Here is a 22,990-nt window from a genome sequence, read left to right as displayed (position 1 = left end):
TTTCGCCCATGTCCCTCTAAACCTACCCTATCCATATACCTGTCTATTGTTTCTTAAATGTTGCGATAGTCCCTGCCTCAACTACCTCCTCTGGCAGCTCGTTCCATACACCCACCACTCTTTGTATCACTTGGGGGAGGGTACACAATGCAAAAGAATACGCATGATGCCAGGCTGTTAAAAGTGCAGAGAAAGACGGATCTAGCAGTGTGTGTCCACAGTTCCATAAACTTGCAAGGAAGGCTGTAAGATAAATGGATAGTTTACTGGTCATCAACCTAACAACGCAGAACTGGAAGATGACTGATAAAGAGTCTCAACCTCAAACTTCACCTATTGCTTTTCTTCAGAGATGCTGCCTGACCCATTGAGTTTCTCCTGCATTTTGTGTCTGTCTTCTATACAGAACCAAGTTTTGGGTAAAAATCCTTCCTGGTCTCTCTGCTGACTGACTGTCCAATTTTACAATTGTGCACTGAGCTGTGTTAACGGCAAGTTCTTGTGCATGATGGTGAGTGCTGGACTGAGGAATTGTGAAACCATTTTAATTAATGATCAATTCAACATAATCTCACATTAAAGTTTGATTGTAACTCTTTAATCATTTGCTCAGTTACATTATTTGGCCAATTTATGTAATATTATTCCAGACAGAGAATGTATTAGAATTATTGAAAAATATAAATTGCATTAGTGACATTAGCAGACACCGAATAGTTCCCATAACCTCTTCTGGGCTTTGGGATTGATTTAACCATTCTGTGGAAAACCTTGAGTTCAAATAGCAGAGAGTAAAACCCATAAATTGATCAGAGGTATGTATATAAACGAACAGGAGGAAACAATTCACATTTGAAACATTGCTTCCTCTCTTCCAAAACCAATGATAAACTCAAACCAACAGTGAGAGACCTTTTATAATGGGAGTTTTGCCATCTGACTGAGTCACATTTCTGTGCCCACTGTGAGGAAGTCACACGTGTAAGACCAAGAACCTACCTCTGGAGAATTGTGCGTTAGTGTTGCCCCTGCAGCGAATACCCCTGTAAGTTTTTCCTCACATCGTTCTCCTATCCATTGCTCTTTGGTTTAAATATGTGCCCCCTTAGCCCTGGAAACATTAGATAATGGGAAAAGCCACCATTCATTTAGTGACGAGGATCTGCAGATGGTGGTTTACTAAGAAAAACAGTGCTGGAATGACTCAGCGGGTCAGGCAGCATCTCTGGAAACATGGATAGGTGACGTTTCGGGTCAGGACCCTACTTCAGCCTGTCATTCGTTTACCTGTCTAAACCCTGTACACGGCTATCAATCTCCAGATCTAGTCTTCTTCAAGAACTATAGCTCACACAACCCCAATTATCCACTATAAATTTGTAACTGAAGTCTCCAGATACTGGAACCATCCTTACGACAACATCTTCAAGAATTTCACTTCCTTCCCAAACCACTGTGACCAGAATTAGATCAAATACTTCAGTTGTGGCCTCGCCAATGTTGTATAAACATTTGGTGCCACCTCAATGATTAAATACTTTGTTTAAAACTAATGTCATGACAAAATAAACTGGACCCTCTGTTACACTGTAAAGTTAAACTGAGACTAGAGACTAAAAAGGAACAGAGGTGCGAAATATTTTAGCAGTAATAAAGCATTTATCTACAATCTATTAAAATCTTCAAAAATAGAAATTCCTGAATACTGGCTGAAGATAAAAAATATATAAATTGTAGAAATTTAAAATGAAGCATCGATATTTTCTTTGAAAACTGAACTGACCATCCAGGTGTGTGTTAAAATCTGATAGACAATTTTACAATTAGCCTAAAACCTGTATGTTCTTGAAGTGGGGCAGGAAACCAGGAGCTCTCAGAGAAAACCCACGCAGGTCACGGGGAGAACGTACAAACTCCACACGGAAAGCACCTGTAGCCAGGATCAAACCCGGGTCTCTGGCGCTGTGAGGCAGCAACTCTACCGCCCCAGCATAATCCCCGATATTTCCCCCAGCATAATCTGCTTGCATTGTTATCAACAAAATGACCATTTAGTTTCAGAACAGGATTAATCTCTCGACACAAAGCGGCTTTTATTGTAAATGTATCTGAAGCGCATTACCGACATTAAAACAGACTCCCTTCCACACTACACACTCACACTCAGTACAGGTGCTCTATAGGAGGATAACTGACTTGCAGATTCCGGTTACACACAGCATAATCTGTGTACGTATTGTGTTGTCCACCCTCCCTGGAGATGTGTACATTGGGTACGCCCTCTGTGCAATTCAGCAGCTGAAATTCTTTGGTGAAACAAAATTCAATCTGGCCCAGTGTTTGCACTGACACTCCCTGTGGACGGGGGAAGTAGAGAGAAAAAAAACAGCGTCAAACCATCGAATTACAAGCTCATCTCTTCCTTAAAAGTTAACAGTGATGATCAGCCATGATCATATTGAATGGCGGTGCAGGCTCGAAGGCACCTATTTTCTATGTTTCTATGTTAAAAGTTTTACAAAGCAAGTTGCCTCAACTGAATTATTCTAAATCAAAACTTTGTCATTTCTTATCACAGTTCATTTTAACAAGGAATAGCAAATTGTAAATCACGGTTTAATCTTAATTCCCAGACAAGGTGAGATTAAATGTTGCTGTGTACTAATAACAAGAATAATCGCCTTGCAATGCCATCAAAAAAATAACATGATACTTCGAGTGAAGGATTAATCTCCAAACACAAACTGATTTCTATCGTGCATAATATCCACATTCGGTAAAGTATAAATACAAGCTTATATTGTTACTTTAAAGAGCAATATGATATGAAGGTATGAAAAGCAAAAATGTTTTAAATTGAAGGTAGACAAAAATGCTGGAGAAACTCAGCGGGTGAGGCAGCATCTATGGAGCGAAGGAATAGGTGACGTTTCGAGTCGAGACCCTTCTTCAGAATGATCAGTTTGAAGAAGGGTCTCGACCCGAAACATCACTTATTCCTTCGCTCCATAGATGCTGCCCCACCCGCTGAGTTTCTCCAGCATTTTTGTCTACCTTCGATTTTTCCAGCATCTGCAGTTCTTTCTTAAATGTTTTAAATTGATATAAGTTCACTTAATAGGGTGGCACAGTGACACTAAGATCATAAGTGATAGGAGCAGAATTAGGCCATTCGGCCCATTGTCTACTATGCCATTCAATCATGGCTGATCTATCTCTCCCTCCTAACCCCATTTTCCAGCCTTCTCCCCATAACCACTGACACCCGTAATAATCGATTCTTGATCATTCATCACAAAGGAGGTTTTGTTAAAAGACATACACAGACTCCAAGGATACAGGAATGTATTACCTTAGTAGGCATCATGCACTGAATCTTCGGTGTTGCCCCAAGGACTGATTTAAGAGCATTTTCTATCTGCTCTACCTAAATATGAGAATGTAATGGTGAGAGTTATGGCTTGGTATGAAAATCACAGTAGGAAAATGGGGTGCTTGAATTTTAAAGAGTTTTAAATGTCTTACCGTATAATACTTGGTCGATGGGAAAATATTAGACTTCCTAAGAACACTAAATAAAGGTTCAAAGATAAATTAATCAGTTGGGAATAAATTCCTCAATGGAAATATATATCATGGTTTATGGTACAACATAAGACAAAACGGCAGGTTACGGATGTTCTGATCATAAATTAAACCAAACTAAACTATTAGTTGACCGGCAAAATTAGGGTGGTATACGAGTGCAGCAGGTGGCACTGCTGCTTCAGAGCTCCAGTGATCCAGGTTGAATCCTGAGCGCAGGTGGTGTCCATGTGGAGTTTGCACGTTCTTCCTACAGCGGGTTCTCCGGGTTTCCTCTCACATCCCATTGATGTTACGGTTTGCAGGTTAATTGGTTGCTGTAGCCTGTAAACGAGGGGAGAGCTGATAGAAATGTTTAACATTGCGAGAGGCAATGGATAGGGGGAGTTGGTCAGAATCTTTTTCTCAGGGTGGAAATGTCCAACACCAGAGGGCATAGCTATAGAAACATAGAAAATAGGTGCAGGAGTAGGCCATTCGGCCCTTCGAGCCTGCACCGTCAATATGATCATGGCTGATCATCCAACTCAGTATCCTGTACCTGCCTTCTCTCCATACCCCCTGATCCCTTTAGCCACAAGGGCCACATCTAACTCCCTCTTAAATATAGCCAATGAACTGGCCTCAACTACCTTCTGTGGCAGAGAGTTCCAGAGATTCACCACTCTCTGTGTGAAAAATGTTTTCCTCATCTCTGTCCTAAAAGATTTCCCCCTTATCCTTAAACTATGACCCCTTGTTCTGGACTTCCCCAACATCGGGAACAATCTTCCTGTATCTAGCCTGTCTAACCCTTTAAGAATTTTGTAAGTTTCTATAAGATCCCCCCTCAATCTTCTAAATTCTAGCGAGTACAAACTGAGTCTATCCAGTCTTTCTTCATATGAAAGTCCTGACATCCCAGGAATCAGTCTGGTGAACCTTCTCTGTGCTCCCTCTATGGCAAGAATGTCCTCCCTCAGATTAGGAGACCAAAACTGTACGCAATACTCCAGGTGTGGTCTCACCAAGACCCTGTACAACTGCAATAGAACCTCCCTGCTTCTATACTCAAATCCTTTTGCTATGAATGCTAACATACCATTCACCTTCTTCACTGCCTGCTGCACCTGCATGCCTACTTTTAATGACTGGTGTACCATGACACCCAGGACTTGTTGCATCTCCCCCTTTACTAATCGGCCACCATTCAGATAATAGGCAGGGGTCGGCAACCTTGTTCTGCATAGGGGCCGGGACGCATGTCTGTGAGCGGATGGCGGGCCACATCTATCACGTGTACACATGGATCCCGCCCTGGATGGCAGGCATCAAATCACATGTTCACAGAAGGTAGACAAAAATGCTGGGGGAAATCAGCGGGTGAGGCAGCCTCATGCAATCTTTGCATGTCTCACCCGCTGAGTTTCTCCAGCATTTTTGTCTACCTTCGATTTTTCCAACAACTGCAGTTCTTGCTTAAACGTGTTCACAGAAGGTGCGCGGCCGTGCCGACGGCTTTGGTACAGCCAGAGCTCGCTGCTCGTGGCGTTCGGCCGCTGCTGCTCGAGGTGTCCGGCGGGCCGGATGATTTCGGGTTACTGGCCGCATTCGGGCCAAACCCTGCTATAAGGTGAGATGGGGAAAGTTTAATGGAGACGTAAGGGGAGAGGGGTGAGGGTCTGGATTGCGCTGCCAGGGGTAGTGGTGGAGGGAGATATGATAGTGGCGTTTAAAAGGCTTTTGGATAGGCAGGTTAAGTGCAGCGCCTAGAGGAATATGGATCATGTACAGGCAGATGAGATCAGTTTCACTAGGCATCATGTTCGGCACGAGCATTATTCTGGAATCTGATAGGTGGCGACGCGGTCTTTTTTTTTTTTTTTTGTCTAGTTAAATGTAGTTGTTTGTGTTTTTTAATAGTGTTTTTGACTGTGTATATGTGGGGGGCGGGGGAAGGGGGAAACTTTAAAAAAATCCCTTCCCTGTACGGGAGACCCCACCTTTTTCCTGTCGGGTCTCCGTTGTCGTTGGGGCCTAGCACCGTGGAGTGGCCTCCAGCCTGAACGACCTGGGGGCTCCAGTCCCGGAGTCTGCGGAGCTGCGGACTTACCATCGTGGAGCTGGCCGGCATCGGAGCGTGGGGAGCGGTGGTGACTCGCTGCTGCGGCCCGACCCCGGAGCTCGGAGGTTCCAGCTGCAGACGCAGGTCCGGTGGACTGGGACAACGGGAGCTCACGGGTCCGGGTGAGAGACCGCTTTCCGGAGCTCCCGCAACGCGACTTCTCCAGCCCGTGTCGCGGGGTTGGAACGACTCGGAGCGGGGCCGTACATCGCCCGGCGCGGCTTAATGGCCGTGGGACTTATCATCGCCCGCCTGGGGCTTCGACATCGGGAGAGAAATGGAGAACAGGGGAGAGAAAAGACTTTGCCTTCCATCACAGTGGGTTCACTGTGATGGATGTTTGTGTAAATTGAATTGTGTGTATGTCTGTAGGAAATTGTCTTTGTTTGTATGGCTGTGGAAACGGAGTTTCGTTTGAGCCTCACTGAGGTTCAAATGACATGTAATAAATATTGTATATATTGTATTGTATGGGCCGAAGGGACGGTTACTGTGCTGTACTGTTCTATGCGAATTACTCTGCATTAGTGCGTGGCAGAACAATCAGGGTGGAGTCTGCGCATGAAATAGGATAGGTACAAAATGCTGGAGTAACTCAGCAGGACAGGCAGCACCTCTGGAGAGAAGGAATGGGTGACCTTTCGGGTCGAGACCCTTCTTTAGACCAAATTAAATGCAAAACTAACAGCAGAAGGTCTCCTGGTGTACGCCTCAATTGATCCGCTGTCAGCTATGGATATGCCTGAGGACTGAGCAAAAACATGGTCGTATTATTCCCTACAGGAGCAAGGTTATTCCATTGGAAGTTGCTCTGATTTTAGTTTAGTTTTGAGATACAGCGCGCAAACAGGCCCTTCGTCCCACCGACCAGCAATCTCCGCACACCAACACCATTCTACATGCACTAGGGACAATTTACACTTATACCAAGCCAATTAATCTACAAACCTGGACATCTGGCGTGTGGTAGAAAACCGAAGATCTTGGAGAAAACCCTCGCGGGTCACGAGGAGAACGTACAAACTCCGTACAGACAGCACCCATAGTCAGGATCGAACCTGGGCCTCTGGCGCTGTAAGGCAGTAATTCTACCGCTACGCCACTGAGTCGTGCCGATGACGGGGGATCAACGACAAGTAGGAGATGGGTTACCTGGTCAGGTCCAGGTTTCTGTACAGATCCAGCGCTTTACTGAAGTACTTCTCCTGGGAGTCCAGGGTCTCCAGCGTTGCTGCACACGTCCCGTGCTTCTGCCATTCGTGTTTCCTGAGAAAATGAGGTACATATCCACAATGTCAGGCAGTTGCCTCAGATGGGAGACCAGACGTGTTAAATCTATCGTGTAGGAAAACACTGCATGTGCTGGTTTAAACCGAAGATAGACACAAAATGCTGGAGTAACTCAGCGGGTCAGCCAGCATCTCTGGAGAGACGGAATGAGTGACGTTTCGGGTCAGACGAAGGGTCTCGAAGAGTCTTGTGTAAAAGGGTCTAGACCCGAAACGTCAACAATTCCTTCTCTCCACAGATGCTGCCTGAGTTACTCCAGCAGTTTGTTATCTATCCTCTGTTAGATCTATCCTTGCGTGTCTGGGTTCAACTTATTATGCTGTGAGGGTCATGCACTTTTCTCAGCTCATACCAAGTTCTGACGTTTCTCGCCACACCTAGAAGGTTTATGGAAAGGTATATGGAAAGAGCTGCTAGAAAAGCTGCTGGTTGAGGCAGGGACAATACAGAATTTGAAAGACACAAAAAGCTGGAGTATCTCAGCGAGTCAGACAGCATCTCTGGAGAAAACGAATAGGTGACATTCCGGGTCGAGACCTTTCTGCAGACATTTGGACAGCAAGATGGATAAGAAAGGTTTAGAGGGACATGGGCCAAATGGGGGCATGTGGGACGAGGGTAGATGGGGCATCTTGGTCGGCATGGGCAAGTTGTGCCAAAGGGCCTGTTTCCGTGCTGCCTGACTCTACGACTCTGACACGTGGCCACCTCTTCTCAAAAACCACCTCTTTGGTCACTTCTAACAACTCACAGTTCCATTTAAGGACATGAAAAATTGGAGTAGAAGGCCATTCAGCCCCTCGTTGCCTGCTGTCACAATGGCTGATCTTTTACCTTGATGCCACTGTCATGGAGCCATAGAGCTATATAACATGGAAAAATGCCAGAGATAGACAAATTCTTGATTAGAACGGATGTCAAGGGTTACGGGGAGAAGGCAGGGATTAGGCGGCAGAGATCAGCCATGATTGAACGGCAGAGTAGACTCGATGGGCCAAATGGCCTAATTCTACTATAACTTGTGAAGGCCGTTCAGCCCATTCTGAGGTAGTCCCATTTGCCTCCATTTGGACCTTATCCTTCAAAACAACTTCCTATCCATAGATCTGTTCAAATTCTTCTAAAGCTGTAAGTATATCCTTTTCTAAAGCTTCCTCTAGCATCTTGTTCCACATATAGACCACACTATACACGTCGACGCAGCGGTAGAATTGCTGCCTTAAACTGGGACTAGGACATTTAGGACTGAGATGAGGATAACCAGAGTTGTGAATCTGTGGAATTCTCTGCCACATAAGGCAGTGGAGGCCAATTCACTGGATGTATTCAAGAGGAGTTAGATATAGCTCTTAGGGATAACGGAATGAAGGAATATGGGGAGAAAGCAGGAACGGGGTACTGGTTTTGGATGATCATATTGAATGGCGGTGCTGGCTCGAACGGCGGAATGGCCTACTCCTGCACCTATTTTCTATGTTTCTAATACAAATAGATTATTGATCTCAGATAGGGCGTCACAGTGGTGCAGCTGGTAGAGCCACTGCCTCACAGCGCCAGAGATCTGGGTTTAATCCTGACCTCGGATGCTGTCTGTGCGGAGTTTGCACGTTCTCCCTGCGAACGCATGGATTTCTGCCCACATCCCAAAGACATGTGAGTTTTTAGGTTAATTGGCCTCTGTATATTTCACAGAGAGCGCAGGGCGTGGACGAGAAAGTGGGATAACATAGAACTAGTGTGAACGGGTGATGGATGGTCGGCGTGGACTCGGTGGGCCATATGGCCTGTTGCCATGCTGTATGTTTCAATCAATGAATCGGTCTGAAAGATGAATACCACCAAAGTGCATCGGTCCTCCGTATTGCATTAGAGCACACGCCCAGGATTTGGTCTTGTCCAGACCAGCTGTGAACAACCAGCATTGAAAACCTAGCAATTAACAATAAACCTACCAGAGCTGAGTACTATTGGGATGGATCACATCAGGCCAATATTGCTCCATGTCAGATAAAATGTCCTGCAAATAAACAGCAAAATCATGCACCTTATGTAACGTATCATGTATCTTATCATGGATCTGTACACTGTGAACGGCTCGATTGTAATCATGTATTGTCTTTCTGCTGACTGCTTAGCACGCAACAACAGCTTTTTACTGTTCCGCAGTATTCGTGACAATAAACTAAACTAATGAAACTAACCAAACCAAACCGACTTTGACTGCCAGGGGCCGTCATGGAACAACCTAATACAGAGTTCAAAGAGTGGGTTTCAAACGGAGTAGAAATGAATGTAGAAACCTTCCAGTGCACAGCCGATCTTATCCCTTAGCCTACTCAGCTCTCCGAATCCGTGCGTTTACAAGGTAGGATTGCTCCTGTCTGAAGGCCAGGGGTTTGGACCACTGTGATGCAGGCAAATAGTCCCAGTGAAAGTACCTCAGCTTTAAATCTAAGGTCTTGTTCCATTCTGAGTATGCAGTGACCTAAAAACAGGAATTTCCTTCAGACTTTAGAGATACAGCGCGGAAACAGGCCCTTCAACCCACCGAGTCCGTGCCGATCAGCGATCAGCCCGTATACTAGCACTAGCCTACACGCTAGGGACAATTTACAATTTCACCAAAGCCAATTATCTTCAGCGTAAACCAGCAGTTACTTCCTACACAAAGTAACTATTAAGTTGACTTTAACCAAAAGAGTAAACCCTTCTCGTTATTTCAAGCAAATGCATCGTGTTGAGTCAAATAAGTAAATGCAAGATAACAAACTAACCCTACTGTGGAAGAAGCTGAATACCTACCTGCACATTTTTTATGTTGAAATGCCAGGAATTATTGCACATCTGGGCTCTTTTGGGCCTAATTGGAAAAAACACATACACATTTGTTTTCCGTTATCCAATTTACTTTGATTGTTTTCATGTGCACACACACACACACACGCACACAAAATCAAGTTGATGAAATAGCACAAAGTAAAGACAACATACAGCCACCCTAGTTTAGAGATACGGCCCTTCAACCTGGGTCCGCGTCGACCAGCACACTAGCACCATACTACACACAAGGGACAATTTACATTGACACCAACCAATTAACCGACAAACCTGTCCGACTTTGGAGTGTGGGAGGAAACCGGAAATGCACCCGGGTCTCTGGCGCTGTAAAGCAGCAACTCTACCGCTGCGCCACTGTGCCGCCCAAAAATATAGAAACAAGGAACTCCAGATGTTGGTGTTAACAAAAGTAGACACTGAGTGCTGGAGTAGCTCAGTGATTCAGGCGGCATCTCAGGACAACATGGATGCCTGCGGTCCATGCGGTCACAGGGAGAAGGTGCAGACTCCACACAGACAGCACTTGAGGTCAGGACTGAACTTGGGGCTCCGGTGCTGTGCGGCAGCAGCTCTTTCACTTGACTCTCAGTCTGAAGAAGGGTCTCGACCCCATTCCTTTTCTCCAGAGATGCTGCCTGTCCCGCTGAGTTACTCCAACGTTTCATGTCTATCTTCGGTTTAAAGCAGCATCTGCAGTTCCTTCCTACACTAAACTAAGATGTAGTTGGCTGAGAATTACTTGTAAACACTATGCAGTCACTGAACTAGGAATTCAACACAGCAACGTATTTGGACAAGACCATGAAATGAGGTATCTACTCACCAGAGCCCATGCACAGTCCAGTAGTCAACAGCACGAGGAACTTTGCACGCCTCGCTTGCCATCTAGAGAAGTGAAAGACAAGGGCCCTTTACAATACCAACAGACTTTGGGTGATGCGACATCCCATCTCTTGATGATGACAGTGTCATGGCCTCTAATTATTTTTTTATGTAATGTAAACACAACCTTTGCAATCATAGCTGTGCTCAAAAAGGGAAATATGATCATTTGTCCTGGGACAAGCCTCTCGTTATTCTGAAGAAGAGACCATGCCAAGCCAAGAAAATATCAAGTTGTGGCAAGTTTACTTTACTTTAGACTTTAGAGATCCAGCGTGGAAACAGGCAGCATAAGCTCAGGAGCAAAAACACTGTCACATGCTTGAAATGAGTCATTCGGTTCCAATAAGCGGAAGCTGCAATCTCAGGCAAATTCCCATTAAAGTTCTGCTGACACGCACGGGCGGGTTTGATTTAAATAGGTCGTGGGAAAATATTCAATAATTGAAATATGCCACTTACAAGGACAGAATTCCTCCAAAATTCTTAAGGGATTGCACAGGCTAAACGCAGGAAAACTGTTCCCCATGTTGGCGGATGTGCGGGAGTGGGCGCCGTCTGTGTATGGCAGCCTGCCCGCAGTCCGTCTCTTCACCTTTTTTTTATTTTAAGTCTTGTCCAAAATGTTAGTGGAGGTCTTTTATGTGGTGGGTGGGGTGGGGAAGGGGGAAACTTTAATTCTTAGTCCCTTACCTGGTCGGAGAGGCAGCATCCCTCCGAGCTGCTTCTTCGCCCCGTCCTCGCGGCCTACCATCGAGAATGGAGCGGCGTTTCCTGTCGGGACCGGCCGGGACTACAGCTTCGGCGGCGGCGCAGCGCAAGGACACCATCACGGAGCGGAGCCACGGAGCGGGCGATGCCTTGCCGGGTCGCCGTGCGGTAAGCTCCGGAGCGCTGTGGCCGTCGATCCAAACATCGCGGAGCTGGGGCTGCGGGCGTCTGGCCGCGGGCGGCGCTGGATTTGGAGCGCCGCGGAGTCTGGGATCGGGTTCGCCGGGGTCGGAGCTCCAACCAGCGCGGCCTGAAGTCTACGAGTGCCTCGGTCTCCGGTCTCCGGGGAGGAGGCAGCCGCTCCAGACTTTCCAAGCCGCTTGAGGAATTGTTTCACCCGACGCCAGTGTTCCATCTTCACGGCAAGAGGGCCCTGAAAATCATCGGACTGGCTGCAAGGCCACAAATGGGCCCCGACCTCGGGTGTTTCAGAGGAAGAGGACTTAACCTTCTGCTGCCTTTCCCCACAGTGGACATTTTTGATTCTGTTGTGGGGGGACGTTTGTGTTGAACTCTATAATGTGTTGTGTCCATTTTCTTTCTTTCTTTATTTTTAACCTTTTTCTATGGTTTGTATGTAAATTTATTATTTAATTTATGTAAAGCACTTTGGTGTCAATGCAAGTTGACTTAAAATGTGCTATATAAATAAAGCAATAATAAAAAAAAAGTGAGTCCAGAACCAGGGGTCACAGTTTAAGAATTAAGGGGTAGGCCATTTAAGACTGAGAGGAGGAAAAACCTTTTCACCCAGAAAGTTGTGAATCTGTGGACTTCTCTGCCACAGAAGGCAGTGGAGGCCGATTCACTGGATGTTTACAAGAGAGAGTTAGATATAGTTCTTAGGGCTAATGGAATCAAGGGATATAGGGAGAAAGCAGGAACGGGGTACTGATTCTGGATGATCAGCCATGATCATATTGAATGGTGGTGCTGACATGAAGGGCCGAATGGTCCCATTTACTATGTTTCTAAAACATGATAAGTCAGATTTTGTGCATTTGAATCTCAGAAGCTTCATAAGTTCTAGGAGCAGAATTAGACCACTCGGCCCATCAAGTCTACCCTGCCATTCAATCATGGCTGATCTATCTTTCCCTTTCAACCCCATTCTCCTGCCTTCTCCCCATAACCCCTGACACCCTACCTAATCATGAATTTGTCAATCTCCACCTTAAAAATGTTTGTTGACGGCCTCCACAGCCTTCTGTGGCAATGAATTCCACAGATTCACCACCCTCTGACTGAAGAAATTCCTCCTCATCTCCTTCCTAAAGGAACGTCCTTTTATTCTGAGGCTCTGGCCTCTAGTCGACTCTCCCACTAGTGGAAGCTGCTGCATCTTTAAATTTCAGTGCAAGGACATGTACAGAAAACTTAAAAATCCACCTCACAAAAATTGCACTCACCAAACAGACGGTCTGTGGCCACTGCTGAGACAAGATGAGGAGGTGCCACGGATGACTTGCACTGCAAGAGATCAGACACTGCACTTAGCCACTTCATATACTTTATCACTTAACGTTCCACAATTCAACTTTTCCAGAGGTTTGAACTTTATAAAGCCTGAATTACGCCACGCCAATAACCTTCGTAACGTTGTTGGCGCCAAAACGTGGCGACACTTGTGTACTGCTCCGGTGAGATCTACTGTATGATTTTACCAGGTTGTATGCAAAACAAAGTATTTCGCCATACCTAGGTACATGTGACAATAAAGTAGCATTGAATCAATGTATCGAATCATTGAAGAAAGACAGATCAGGTAATCCCAGGTTTGGGATCCCAGTTGGCCAACTTCAGCCTGAGAAGTGGGAGGCACGGTGGCATAGCGGTGAGAACTACTGCCTCACAGCACTAGAGACCCGGGTATGTGCTTGTCTGTACGGAGTTTGTACGTTCCTACTGTGGGCTGCGTGGATTTTCTCCGATATCTTCGGTTTCCTCCCACACTCCAAAGACGTACAGGTTTGTAGGTTAACGGGCTTGGTTTAAATGTCAAATAAAATTGTCCCAAGTGTGTGTCGGTTGGTGTTAATGTGAGGGGATCGCAGGTCGACGCGGACTCGATGGGCCGAAGGGCTTTTTCGCCCGCTGTTTCCTTGAACTAAAGTAAACTAAGTGGCCGCAGGGCCGGTCCCCCACGGCTAAACGCAAGACCCAGCGGACCGTAACCTGCAGGGGGAGCCCGCCGAGCTCATCCCCCGAAGACCGGAGACCGAGAGGATGGAGCCGGCGACGACGACTGACACGACAGGGGTGGGGCAAGGCTGACAGGAGAGGAGAGGAGAGGGAGCCAAGGTCTGGCCTACCACGCCCTCAAGGTTGGCTGTGGGTGGCACCCCCAGGGCACAAAGGTGGACTGGCGAGGAGCGGGATGTCGGTCCACAGGTCGATCCACACGTCTAAGGGAAGGCGACGGCTGGAGGCCCTTTAGCAGCCTGGGGCTTGCCTGGAATGGGCAACATCTAGAGCGCAGACTGGACTTAGACAAGGCGGCAAAACATGGCACCGCTTCCATGTGGGATCAGTAGTCTATTTCTGTACAATTTGCTAATGAGGAATGTGCTTAGGTATGGCCATACGCTACTGGACTGTTTGTAAGAAAAGGATTTCTTTCAAAGCGTTTGCACTTTGCACATGTGCAAAAAAAACTACTTTGATTAATTGAACCTTACTGGATGGGGCTGAGGGAAGGAGGGGGTAAAATTGTTCACTGAGAACCAATCACTTAGTGCAAAGCTCAAATCAGCCTTCAGGTAATTCAAGAACTACTATGGAAGAGGAAGCAATTCTGCCTATCACACTGACGCCAGCTCGTTGGAAGCCGTCTCCATTCTGCTCTTTCCCTGTTGTCTTTGTTCTATTTCAAATATGAACACAATTCTTCTTAAAGTTGCTACTGAATCTGCCTTAAGGTAGTGCAATCCAGAGCACTGTGTCAAAATACAATTCTAATTTCTCTTTGCAAGCTTTCTCAGAATCATATAACACATCAGAGTGGGGCGGCATAGTGGGGCACAGATAGAGTTGCTGCCTTACAGTGCCAGAGACCTGGTTTTGATCCCGACTATGGGTGCTGTCTGTACAGAGTTTGCACGTTCTAACCGTTCGAACCTCCAAATCTGAGGAAGGACATTATTGCCATAGAGGGAGTGCAGAGAAGGTTCACCAGACTGATTCCTGGGATGTCAGGACTGTCTTATGAAGAAAGACTGGATAGACTTGGTTTATACTCTCTAGAATTTAGGAGATTGAGAGGGGATCTTATAGAAACTTACAAAATTCTTAAGGGGTTGGACAGGCTAGATGCAGGAAGATTGCTCCCGATGTTGGGGAAGTCCAGGACAAGGGGTCACAGCTTAAGGATAAGGGGGAAATCCTTTAAAACCGAGATGAGAAGAACTTTTTTCACACAGAGAGTGGTGAATCTCTGGAACTCCCTGCCACAGAGGGTAGTCGAGGCCAGTTCATTGGCTATATTTAAGAGGGAGTTAGATGTGGCCCTTGTGGCTAAGGGGATCAGAGGGTATGGAGAGAAGGCAGGTACGGGGTACTGAGTTGGATGATCAGCCATGATCATATTGAATGGCGGTGCAGGCTCGAAGGGCCGAATGGCCTACTCCTGCACCTAATTTCTATGTTTCTATGTTTCTATGTGACCGCGTGGGTTTTCTCAGAGATCGTCATTTCCTCCCACACTCCAAAGGTTTGTTGGTTAATTGGTTTGGTATAAAAATGTACAAAATTCTCGCTAGTGTGTGTAGGATAATGTTAATGTGTGGGGATCGCTGGTCGGTGTGGACTCGGTGGGCCAAAGGGTCTGTTTCTGCACTGTATCTCTAAACTAAACTAAACATTGAAACGGCCTTAAGGTAGCACTCGCCAGGGGACTGTATTAAAATAAAATTCTAATATCTCTTTGCAAGCTTTCTAAGAATCATCTGACTAAAAAACAATTAGATTATCGTCTGATAATCTAATCTTCTCACCATGAACCTATGGAAATGTATTTTCCCCATTTGCCTTATCAAATCCCTTTATAATTTTGAACACCTCTTGAATTTTCTCAACTTTCTTCTCTTTAAGGAGAAAGCTTCTCCCAGTTCTATGTAAGGTAGCTTTTTGTACTTCTTCTCCACAGCAAATCCCAACCACTGATCTACAATCAGTCTGAAGAAGTGCTGGAGTCACTCAGCGGGTCGGGCAGCATCCCTGGAGAAAATGGATAGGTGATGTTTTGAGTCAGGACCCTTCCTCAGACTGAAGAAGTGTCCCGACCCGAAACGTCACCTGTCCATTTACTCCAGAGGTGCTGCCTGATCCGCTGATTTACTCCAGCACTTTGTGTCCTTTTCTGAACTCTAAACTCTGGTGCCAGGCAGGGGAGACAATACACCAGCTGTGTCGAAGTGTGTTTTATGAAGGTTTAATATGACCTGTTGATTTTATATGCTGTACCTAACTGTAAAGTCACCAATTAACTTATCCTCCCATCATTCGCAGCTCACTAAGGAAGAAGAACAGGCTGATTGGCCTGCATTCAATGCTGGAAACTACAGCACACAGGTTTACACCTTCCTACAATTCTTTTAAAACTTTACATTTAACTGATGCTAATTTAGTTTCTTCCCAGCTGATATCAGGCAACTGAACCATTCTATCAACAACTAGACAATGGTCCGGAGCTACCATCGGAGACGCTTTGATTATCTTTAATCAGACTTTACTGGATTTAATCTGGCACTAAACATTATTCCCTTTACCGTAGATCTGTACACTGTGGATGGCTTGATTGTAATCATGTATTGTCTTTCCACTGATTGGTGAGCATGCAACAAAAAGCTTTTCACTGTGCCTCGGTACACGTGACAATAAACTGAACTCAAACAGTATGGATGGCTCGATTGTAATCTTGTATTGTCTGGATAGCACGCAATAAAATCAGGTGACAATAATGTAAGCTAAACAAAAAAAAAGCAGATTCTTCCATGCACCTTGTTCTTCCTCTAAAAAAGAACGCGAGAGAGGGAGAGGCCGGCCCTGATCATATCCTGTCACTTCGAGGCAGGTTCCATCACTATTTTTGAACCAATCCCTCACGCTTCCTCTCTGTCACATACCAGTCCGAAGTTTTGGGGAGAATAAGGGCGATGAACAGGGGCAGCAACATCCAGGCAAACATGGTTCCCTCGGGTTTTGTAGATCCTTTGTGAGAAGTCGTTTCACGTCAACCGGACCTGCAACAAGAAGATGCAAATGGGGGGGGGGGGGGGGGGGTTAATGCAGGCTCGGCCGTTGCCGCGGAAACCACAGACCCAGACACAGATGCTCTCTCTTCCCAATGACCCCAGCTCCTTCATGGACCATGGATCCATTGTGATCATTGACGCAGGAACCATACTGGCTTTGCCTTCCGATCGTCAGACAGACAACCTTCTTGAATTTGTGTTTATTATATTTTACCTATGACTATTGTGTTTACAGGCCTGTTATGCTGCTGCACGGTGGCGCAGTGGTAGAGATACTCCTTTACAGCGCCAGAGACCCGGGTTCGATCCTGATTACGGGTGCTGTCTGTACGGAGTTTGCACATTCTCCCTGAGACCTCGTGGATTTCTCCAGTTTCCTCCCACATTCCAAAGACATGCAGGTTTGTAGGTTAATTGGCCCAGTGTGTAGGATAGAACTAGTGTATGGGTGATTGTTGGTTGGTGCGGACTCGGTGGGCCGAAAAGTCTGTTTCCACAAAACAGAATTAAGAAGTTTGTAGGAAGGAACTGCAGATGCTGGTTTATGCCGAAAATAGACACAAAATGCTGAAGTAACTCAGCTGGTCAGGCAGCATCTCTGTGGACACCGCATGTTCCCTCTCCATGGACACGCGGGCACGGACGCAGGCCCAGAAGTGGGGAAGGCAGTCGGACAGACCCATGACTGCCTGGACCCGTGTATGGCCATCTTGGCAAGGCCTTGCCCCAACCACTTTCATTAACGTACATATGTTCATGATCATTCTACATTTTTCTGAAAGCTCGGTGTAAGCAGATTAGTGACCCAACAAGACTTACAACACTCAACTATCTCTTCGATTATTGCTTCGATGCACCCATGGAGGGCGTAAAAGAGGCGTGGATAAATGAAGACACTCTTTCCTCCGTATAATTGAGGAACTGAAGCAATGATTGGAGATATGAATTCTGACAATCATTTCAGACAATCAACGACAGCGAGTCCACGCAGCCAACTTTGATCTTCATATCAAGCCTTCGTCGCTGGCCCACACGTCCTATAAGGGTTTATGTTAAGTAGAAACCATCTTGATAGAAGTTTCCTACTTTTTCCCGATTTGCACAACTTTTCATCATCCCGGGGTAATAACCTCGTGAACCTTCTCTGTCTTGTTTCCAATTCAAGCTTCTCCCTCTGTAAATTGGGAGACCAGAGGTATGGGCAATAGTCCAGATGTGGTCCTACCAACACCCTTTACAGCTGTCGCAAGACTTCCTACTCTGTACCTCATCCTCCTTTCAACAAAAGGAACAGGAACACTTGTTTGAGAAATATGCAAAGAGAAAGGGATGTAAAAGTTAATTGTTTTCAATGCCACTGTTTTGCAGGATATTGTTTCATTCAATATCAAATACAAAATTATTTGTATTACACCAAGCTCATGTTTGAATGAACTTTGTGTCATATTGCAACAGTTTTTGTTTGAGTGCATGTTTTTAATTGTTTTTTGCACTCCAATGTGGTATTTTGAAATATTCACTGTGGTTATATTTGCGAGAACATAGATTGTGATGTAATATTGCTCAAACGCCAGTGCTACATCCCCATTTTGGGTATTCATTTTGTTGTAAGAATAATTCTGGACAAGGACAGATGATACTAAACACAGCACTCTTCAAACCAGTCTGTTTACTCCACTCTCATTCCCACTTAAATTGACTTTATTTGCCAATACCATCCAGACCATTCACCAACCAAAGCTGCTATCCTCAACATTCAAAGGCCTTATCATCGCCAAAATCCCCCAACATCCCAGAAAAATGGAAAGCAAAGATTAAATGTGTAGGAAGGAACTGCAGATGCTGGTTTACACCGCAGATAGACACAAAACAGGCAGCATCTCTGGAGAGAAGGAATGGGCGATGTTTCGGGTTGAGATCCTTCTTCAGACTAAATACAGGTTTATGTTCAATATCCAAGCATAAAACCTACATAAATCGAGTGGCTGGGCATTCTGCAGTCAGCCACTCATCTCCTGGCACCCCAAAGCCTATCCACACTCTATAAGGTACAAGTCAGAAGCATGACTGAATATTCTCCACTTGCCTGGACAAGTGTGGCTTCACGATACTCAACAGGACTGGCATGCCATCCAACACACTAAACGTTAATCCTCTCCACCACCAACACACCACTGCTATAATGCATGCCATACAGAAGGCACTGGAGTTACCAAGGTTGCTTAGACAGCACTTCCCAAACACATGACCCCTACCTAAGCAGGTTCTCCTGTTCTCCACCATCCTAAATTGTAAAAACATCAGTGATAGACATAAAGTGCTGTAACTCGGGAGGCACAGCGGTAGAGTTGCCACTTTACACGGTGGCAGTGTAAAACAGCAACAGATATCTGGGTTCGATCCTAACTACGGGTGCTTCGCTGTACGGAGTTTGTACGTTCTCCCCGTGATCTGCGTGGGTTTTCTCCAGGATCTTTGGTTTCCTCCCACACTCTAAAGATGTACAGGTTTGTAGGTTAATTGGCTTGGTATCATTGTAAATTGTCTCTAGTGCGGGTAAGATTTTTTCGGCGACTGCCGGCATCATTGACTGACATATCAGATCACCGAAAAAGTTGCGGCGTGATGACGTATTGACGCCCGGTGTTTCCTCAAGTATCTTTTGGCGACCCTGATACGACGCCGGCAATCACCGAAAAAATCGGCAAGTGGGACAGGCCCTTTAATGTGCGGGGATTGCTGTTCGGCATGGTGGACCGAAGGGCCTGTATCCGTGCTGTATCTCTAAAACTATCAGTGGGTTAGGAAGCACCACTGGAGAAAATGGATAGGTGACATTGCGGGTCGGTTCATTGCAGAATGGTTCATTGTGTCTACGTTTGGTATAAACCAGCATCTGCGATTCTCTGTTTCTACATTTTGGAAATACATCGGCTTTTGTTCATTGTCGTGAGATTTAAATCTTGGAACTCCCTCCGCGACAGCACTGTTGAAATTTCTTCACCAGCAAGAATAGAGGTTCCAAATGGAAAATTACCCCCACCAACCTTCTCAAGGACAAGTAGGGATGGACAATAAATGGCGGCCACAGTAGCAATCCCTACATCCTTGCAAACAAATAAATAAAAACCTGGCTAACTCTTGCTGACAATTACCTCACCGTGGGGTGAGAGGGGCAAATTTAAAGGAGATGCGAGGGCAAATTTTTTTTTTTTGGTGAATGCCTGGAACACACCAACGGGGGAGGTGGTTGCGGCAGATACAATAGTAGCATTAAAGAGACGTTTGGATAGGCATAGGGACAAGCAGGACATGGAGGGATATGGATTAGAAACATAGAAAATAGGTGCAGGAGGAGGCCATTCGGCCCTTCGAGCCAGCACCGCCATTCATTGTGATCATGGCTGATCGTCCCCAATCAATAACCTGTGCCTGCCTTCTCCCCATATCCCTTGATTCCACTAGCCCCATTAGCTCTATCTAACTCTCTCTTAAATCCATCCAGTGATTTGGCCTCCACTGCCCTCTGTGGCAGGGAACTCCACAAATTCACAACTCTCTGGGTGAAAACGTTTTTTCTCACCTCAGTCTTAAATGGCCTCCCCTTTATTCTAAGTGTGTGTGGAGGCAGATTGTGTGGAGGCAGATAAGAGTTGCCCTTGGCATCATGTTCTGCACCAACATTGAAGGTCCTGTCCTTGTGCTGTCCTGTTCTATGTTCTGTGACAAATCAACTGGATTTTTTTTTTAATGAATTAAGCTGACATAGGAAATATTGGTACAAACTCATGTGATATCAAGTATTGCAGAACATGGTCACGCACATTCTCTTACACAACACTATACGTGAACAAAGAAAAATAAAGCACTTCCCATTAAAAAAAAAAATGCCTCCTCAAAGAGATCTGAAAAATATGATTGTTCCACAATTTCTCCACATCTTTGAAACTACCAAACCAAACAAAGAATTTACCAAATAAAATCAAAAAGAAAATGCTGGAAGCACGCTGGTCACGCAGCAAGTGCAGAATGAGAAATATAGTTAGTGTTTTATGTTCAAGACATTTATTAGAATTGGGAAGGATAGAAAGACAAGTTAGCTTTAGAAGGTGAAAGTTGGATAGGATGAAGGGGGGTTAACTGTGATAGTGTGAGGCCTGTGTAGCCATGGAGATAGTTGGAGCTGGAGACATTTGGAAGTCAAAAATGTGGACTTTGAGGCAAATTTTAGTCATTTCCTTATGAAAGGCGAGAGACGCCACAGAGGGTCACAGAAATCCTTGATGGAGAGCAGAAAGTTGGCAAGCAAAGTGGCAGTGAATTCAATGGAAATTTAGATTATTTTTTTAGGTGGAGATTGACAAATTCTTGATTAGTATGATTGTCAGGGGTTATGGAGCAAAGGCAGTAGGATGAGGTTGAGAGGGAAAGATAGTTCAGCCCTGACTGAATGGCAGAGTAGACTTGATCGGTCCAATGGCCATATTCTGCACCTAGAACTTTTGAATTTATGAACATTGACGCTGGGACACTCTCCAAAGATGCTGCCTGACCTGCTGAGTTTGTTTTCATTTCAGATTTTCAACATTTACAAATCTCCCCCTTTCCCCCAAGCTCGACAAACATCAGTTCAGACACAGAATTGGATATTAAATATTAAATGTATTAAAATGATCTCTGATTGGGACTGGAGTACAGTGTGATCAATCTGCATCTATCCCTCTCGTTAACCTGTAAATTCCATCCCTTCCTGTCTCACAGCCTCTCCATTGATCCCGCTCCTGGACCTTGCAATCCACTCCTGGATCCCACTCAGCTCCGGGATTCGCACTCCGCTCCAGGATCCCGCTCTCCGCTGCGGGAACCCGCAATCCACGCATGGATCTCGCTCCTGGCTCCTGCACTTCACTCCAGGACCATGCAAACCCGCTCCTGGATCCCGCAACTCCGTTCTCGGATTCCGCTCTTGGATCCCTAGATCCAGAAACCTTGCAAACCGCTCCCGGATCCCGCAGCCCGCTCCTGGACTCCGCAATCTGCCCCAGAACCTTGCAATCCGCTCCTGGATCCCCTTAATCCGCAAATTACACTGCGCTCCAGTCCCTCCGGTCCCCCCCCCACCTCACCACCCCCCCCCTCCCCCCTCCCCACCCAGCCATCCACTCACTCACCCAGCCAGCCGGCCGCTGCAGTGAGACGGGGAGGTCGCGCTAGCTGGTTACTCCCTCGGTGGCCGAGGGTGGAGCTGCCTTGGTCACCGCCTCAGTGGGAGGGAGAGAGAGAGAGAGCAAAGATCTTAGAGCCCTGCTATAAGATCTTTGGGAGCGAGCGAGGGAGGGAGGGAGCGAGGGAGGGAGGGAGCGAGGGAGGGAGGGAGCGAGGGAGAGAGGGAGGGAGGGAGAGAGGGAGAGAGAGGACGGCGGCGGCTCCAGCTTACCGGCAGGTGGTCTCCAGTCCTCAACCCGAAATGTCACACACCCATGTGTCCCCAGAGATGACGCCTGCCCTGCTGAGTTACTCCTGCACTTTGAGTCTTTTTATGTAATGCAGCACCGCACCTGTAGTTCCTTGCGTCTCCAGATTAGAGGGGGGAGGGGGGGGGGGGGGGGGGGGGTTGAGGGGGTGATAGGCAGATGTTTGGACAAAGTGCTTCACCTGGAAAGACTGTTTGGGTTCTTGCATGGCGGAAAGAGGCTGGAGCAACTCAGCGAGACAGGCAGAGTGGGTGACGTTTCAGGTCGAAACCCTTCTTCAGACTGAGAGTCATGGGAGAGGGAGACAAGATATGTCAAGTCAAATCAATACAAGTCAATTTTATTTCTATAGCACATTTTGAACCAACTCTCGTTGACCAGTGCTTTGCATCAGTACAGGTACTAATGTGCTACAAATAGTGGTACATAGATCAACAATACATACATAAATACATACATACAGCGCTCCTCAGAGGACCTCAAGATACGCTTGTGAGTAGAAATAAGTTTTAAGTCTAGACTTAAAAGAGTTGATGGAGGGGGCAGTTCTGATGGGAAGAGGGATGTTGTTTCCTAGTCTAGGTGCGGCAACCACAAAAGCGCGGTCGCCCCTGAGCTTATGCCTGGGAAGGGTAAGATGTGAAAACGAGAGATCAAAGCATACGACGATCAAGGAATTGCAGAATGGTTCATTGTAGGCTGAGGGAACATAGAAAATAGGTGCAGGAGTAGGCCATTCGGCCCTTCGAGCCTGCACCGCCATTCAATATGATCATGGCTGATCATCCAACTCA

At 46.1% G+C, this 22,990-nt stretch overlaps 1 protein-coding gene across 1 annotated transcript; it reads right to left on the bottom strand.

Annotated features, from left to right (window-relative positions):
- Positions 1–576: 576 nt before the first annotated feature.
- Positions 577–22,000, bottom strand: LOC116976346 (ribonuclease T2-A-like). Its single transcript, XM_033026170.1, has 10 exons — positions 21,894–22,000; positions 16,594–16,710; positions 12,880–12,940; positions 10,641–10,702; positions 9,782–9,839; positions 8,932–8,996; positions 6,842–6,955; positions 3,526–3,571; positions 3,353–3,427; positions 577–2,355 (listed from the first exon to the last, which is right to left on the bottom strand). The coding sequence occupies exons 2-10, from the start codon at positions 16,653–16,655 to the stop codon at positions 2,164–2,166; spliced, it is 735 nt and encodes a 244-aa protein (XP_032882061.1). The 5' UTR covers positions 16,656–16,710; positions 21,894–22,000; the 3' UTR covers positions 577–2,163.
- Positions 22,001–22,990: the final 990 nt, after the last annotated feature.

Source organism: Amblyraja radiata, chromosome 8 (genome assembly GCF_010909765.2).
Source record: "Amblyraja radiata isolate CabotCenter1 chromosome 8, sAmbRad1.1.pri, whole genome shotgun sequence".
NCBI classification, from domain to species: Eukaryota; Metazoa; Chordata; class Chondrichthyes; order Rajiformes; family Rajidae; genus Amblyraja; species Amblyraja radiata.
Note: the sequence above shows the minus strand (reverse complement) of the source record. Positions and strands in the feature narration are given on the sequence as shown.

What these genes read in the sequence shown, in the direction of transcription:
- LOC116976346 (XM_033026170.1), bottom strand. Translation starts at nt 16,655, where the DNA reads ATGTTTGCCTGGATGTTGCTGCCCCTGTTCATCGCCCTTATTCTCCCC. An exon ending in CTCCCCAAAACTTCGGACTG is followed by an intron (nt 12,941 to 16,593) that starts GTATGTGACAGA and finishes GATCTCTTGCAG; the next exon opens with TGCAAGTCATCCGTGGCACC. An exon ending in TGGACTGTGCATGGGCTCTG is followed by an intron (nt 9,840 to 10,640) that starts GTGAGTAGATAC and finishes TTTTCCAATTAG; the next exon opens with GCCCAAAAGAGCCCAGATGT.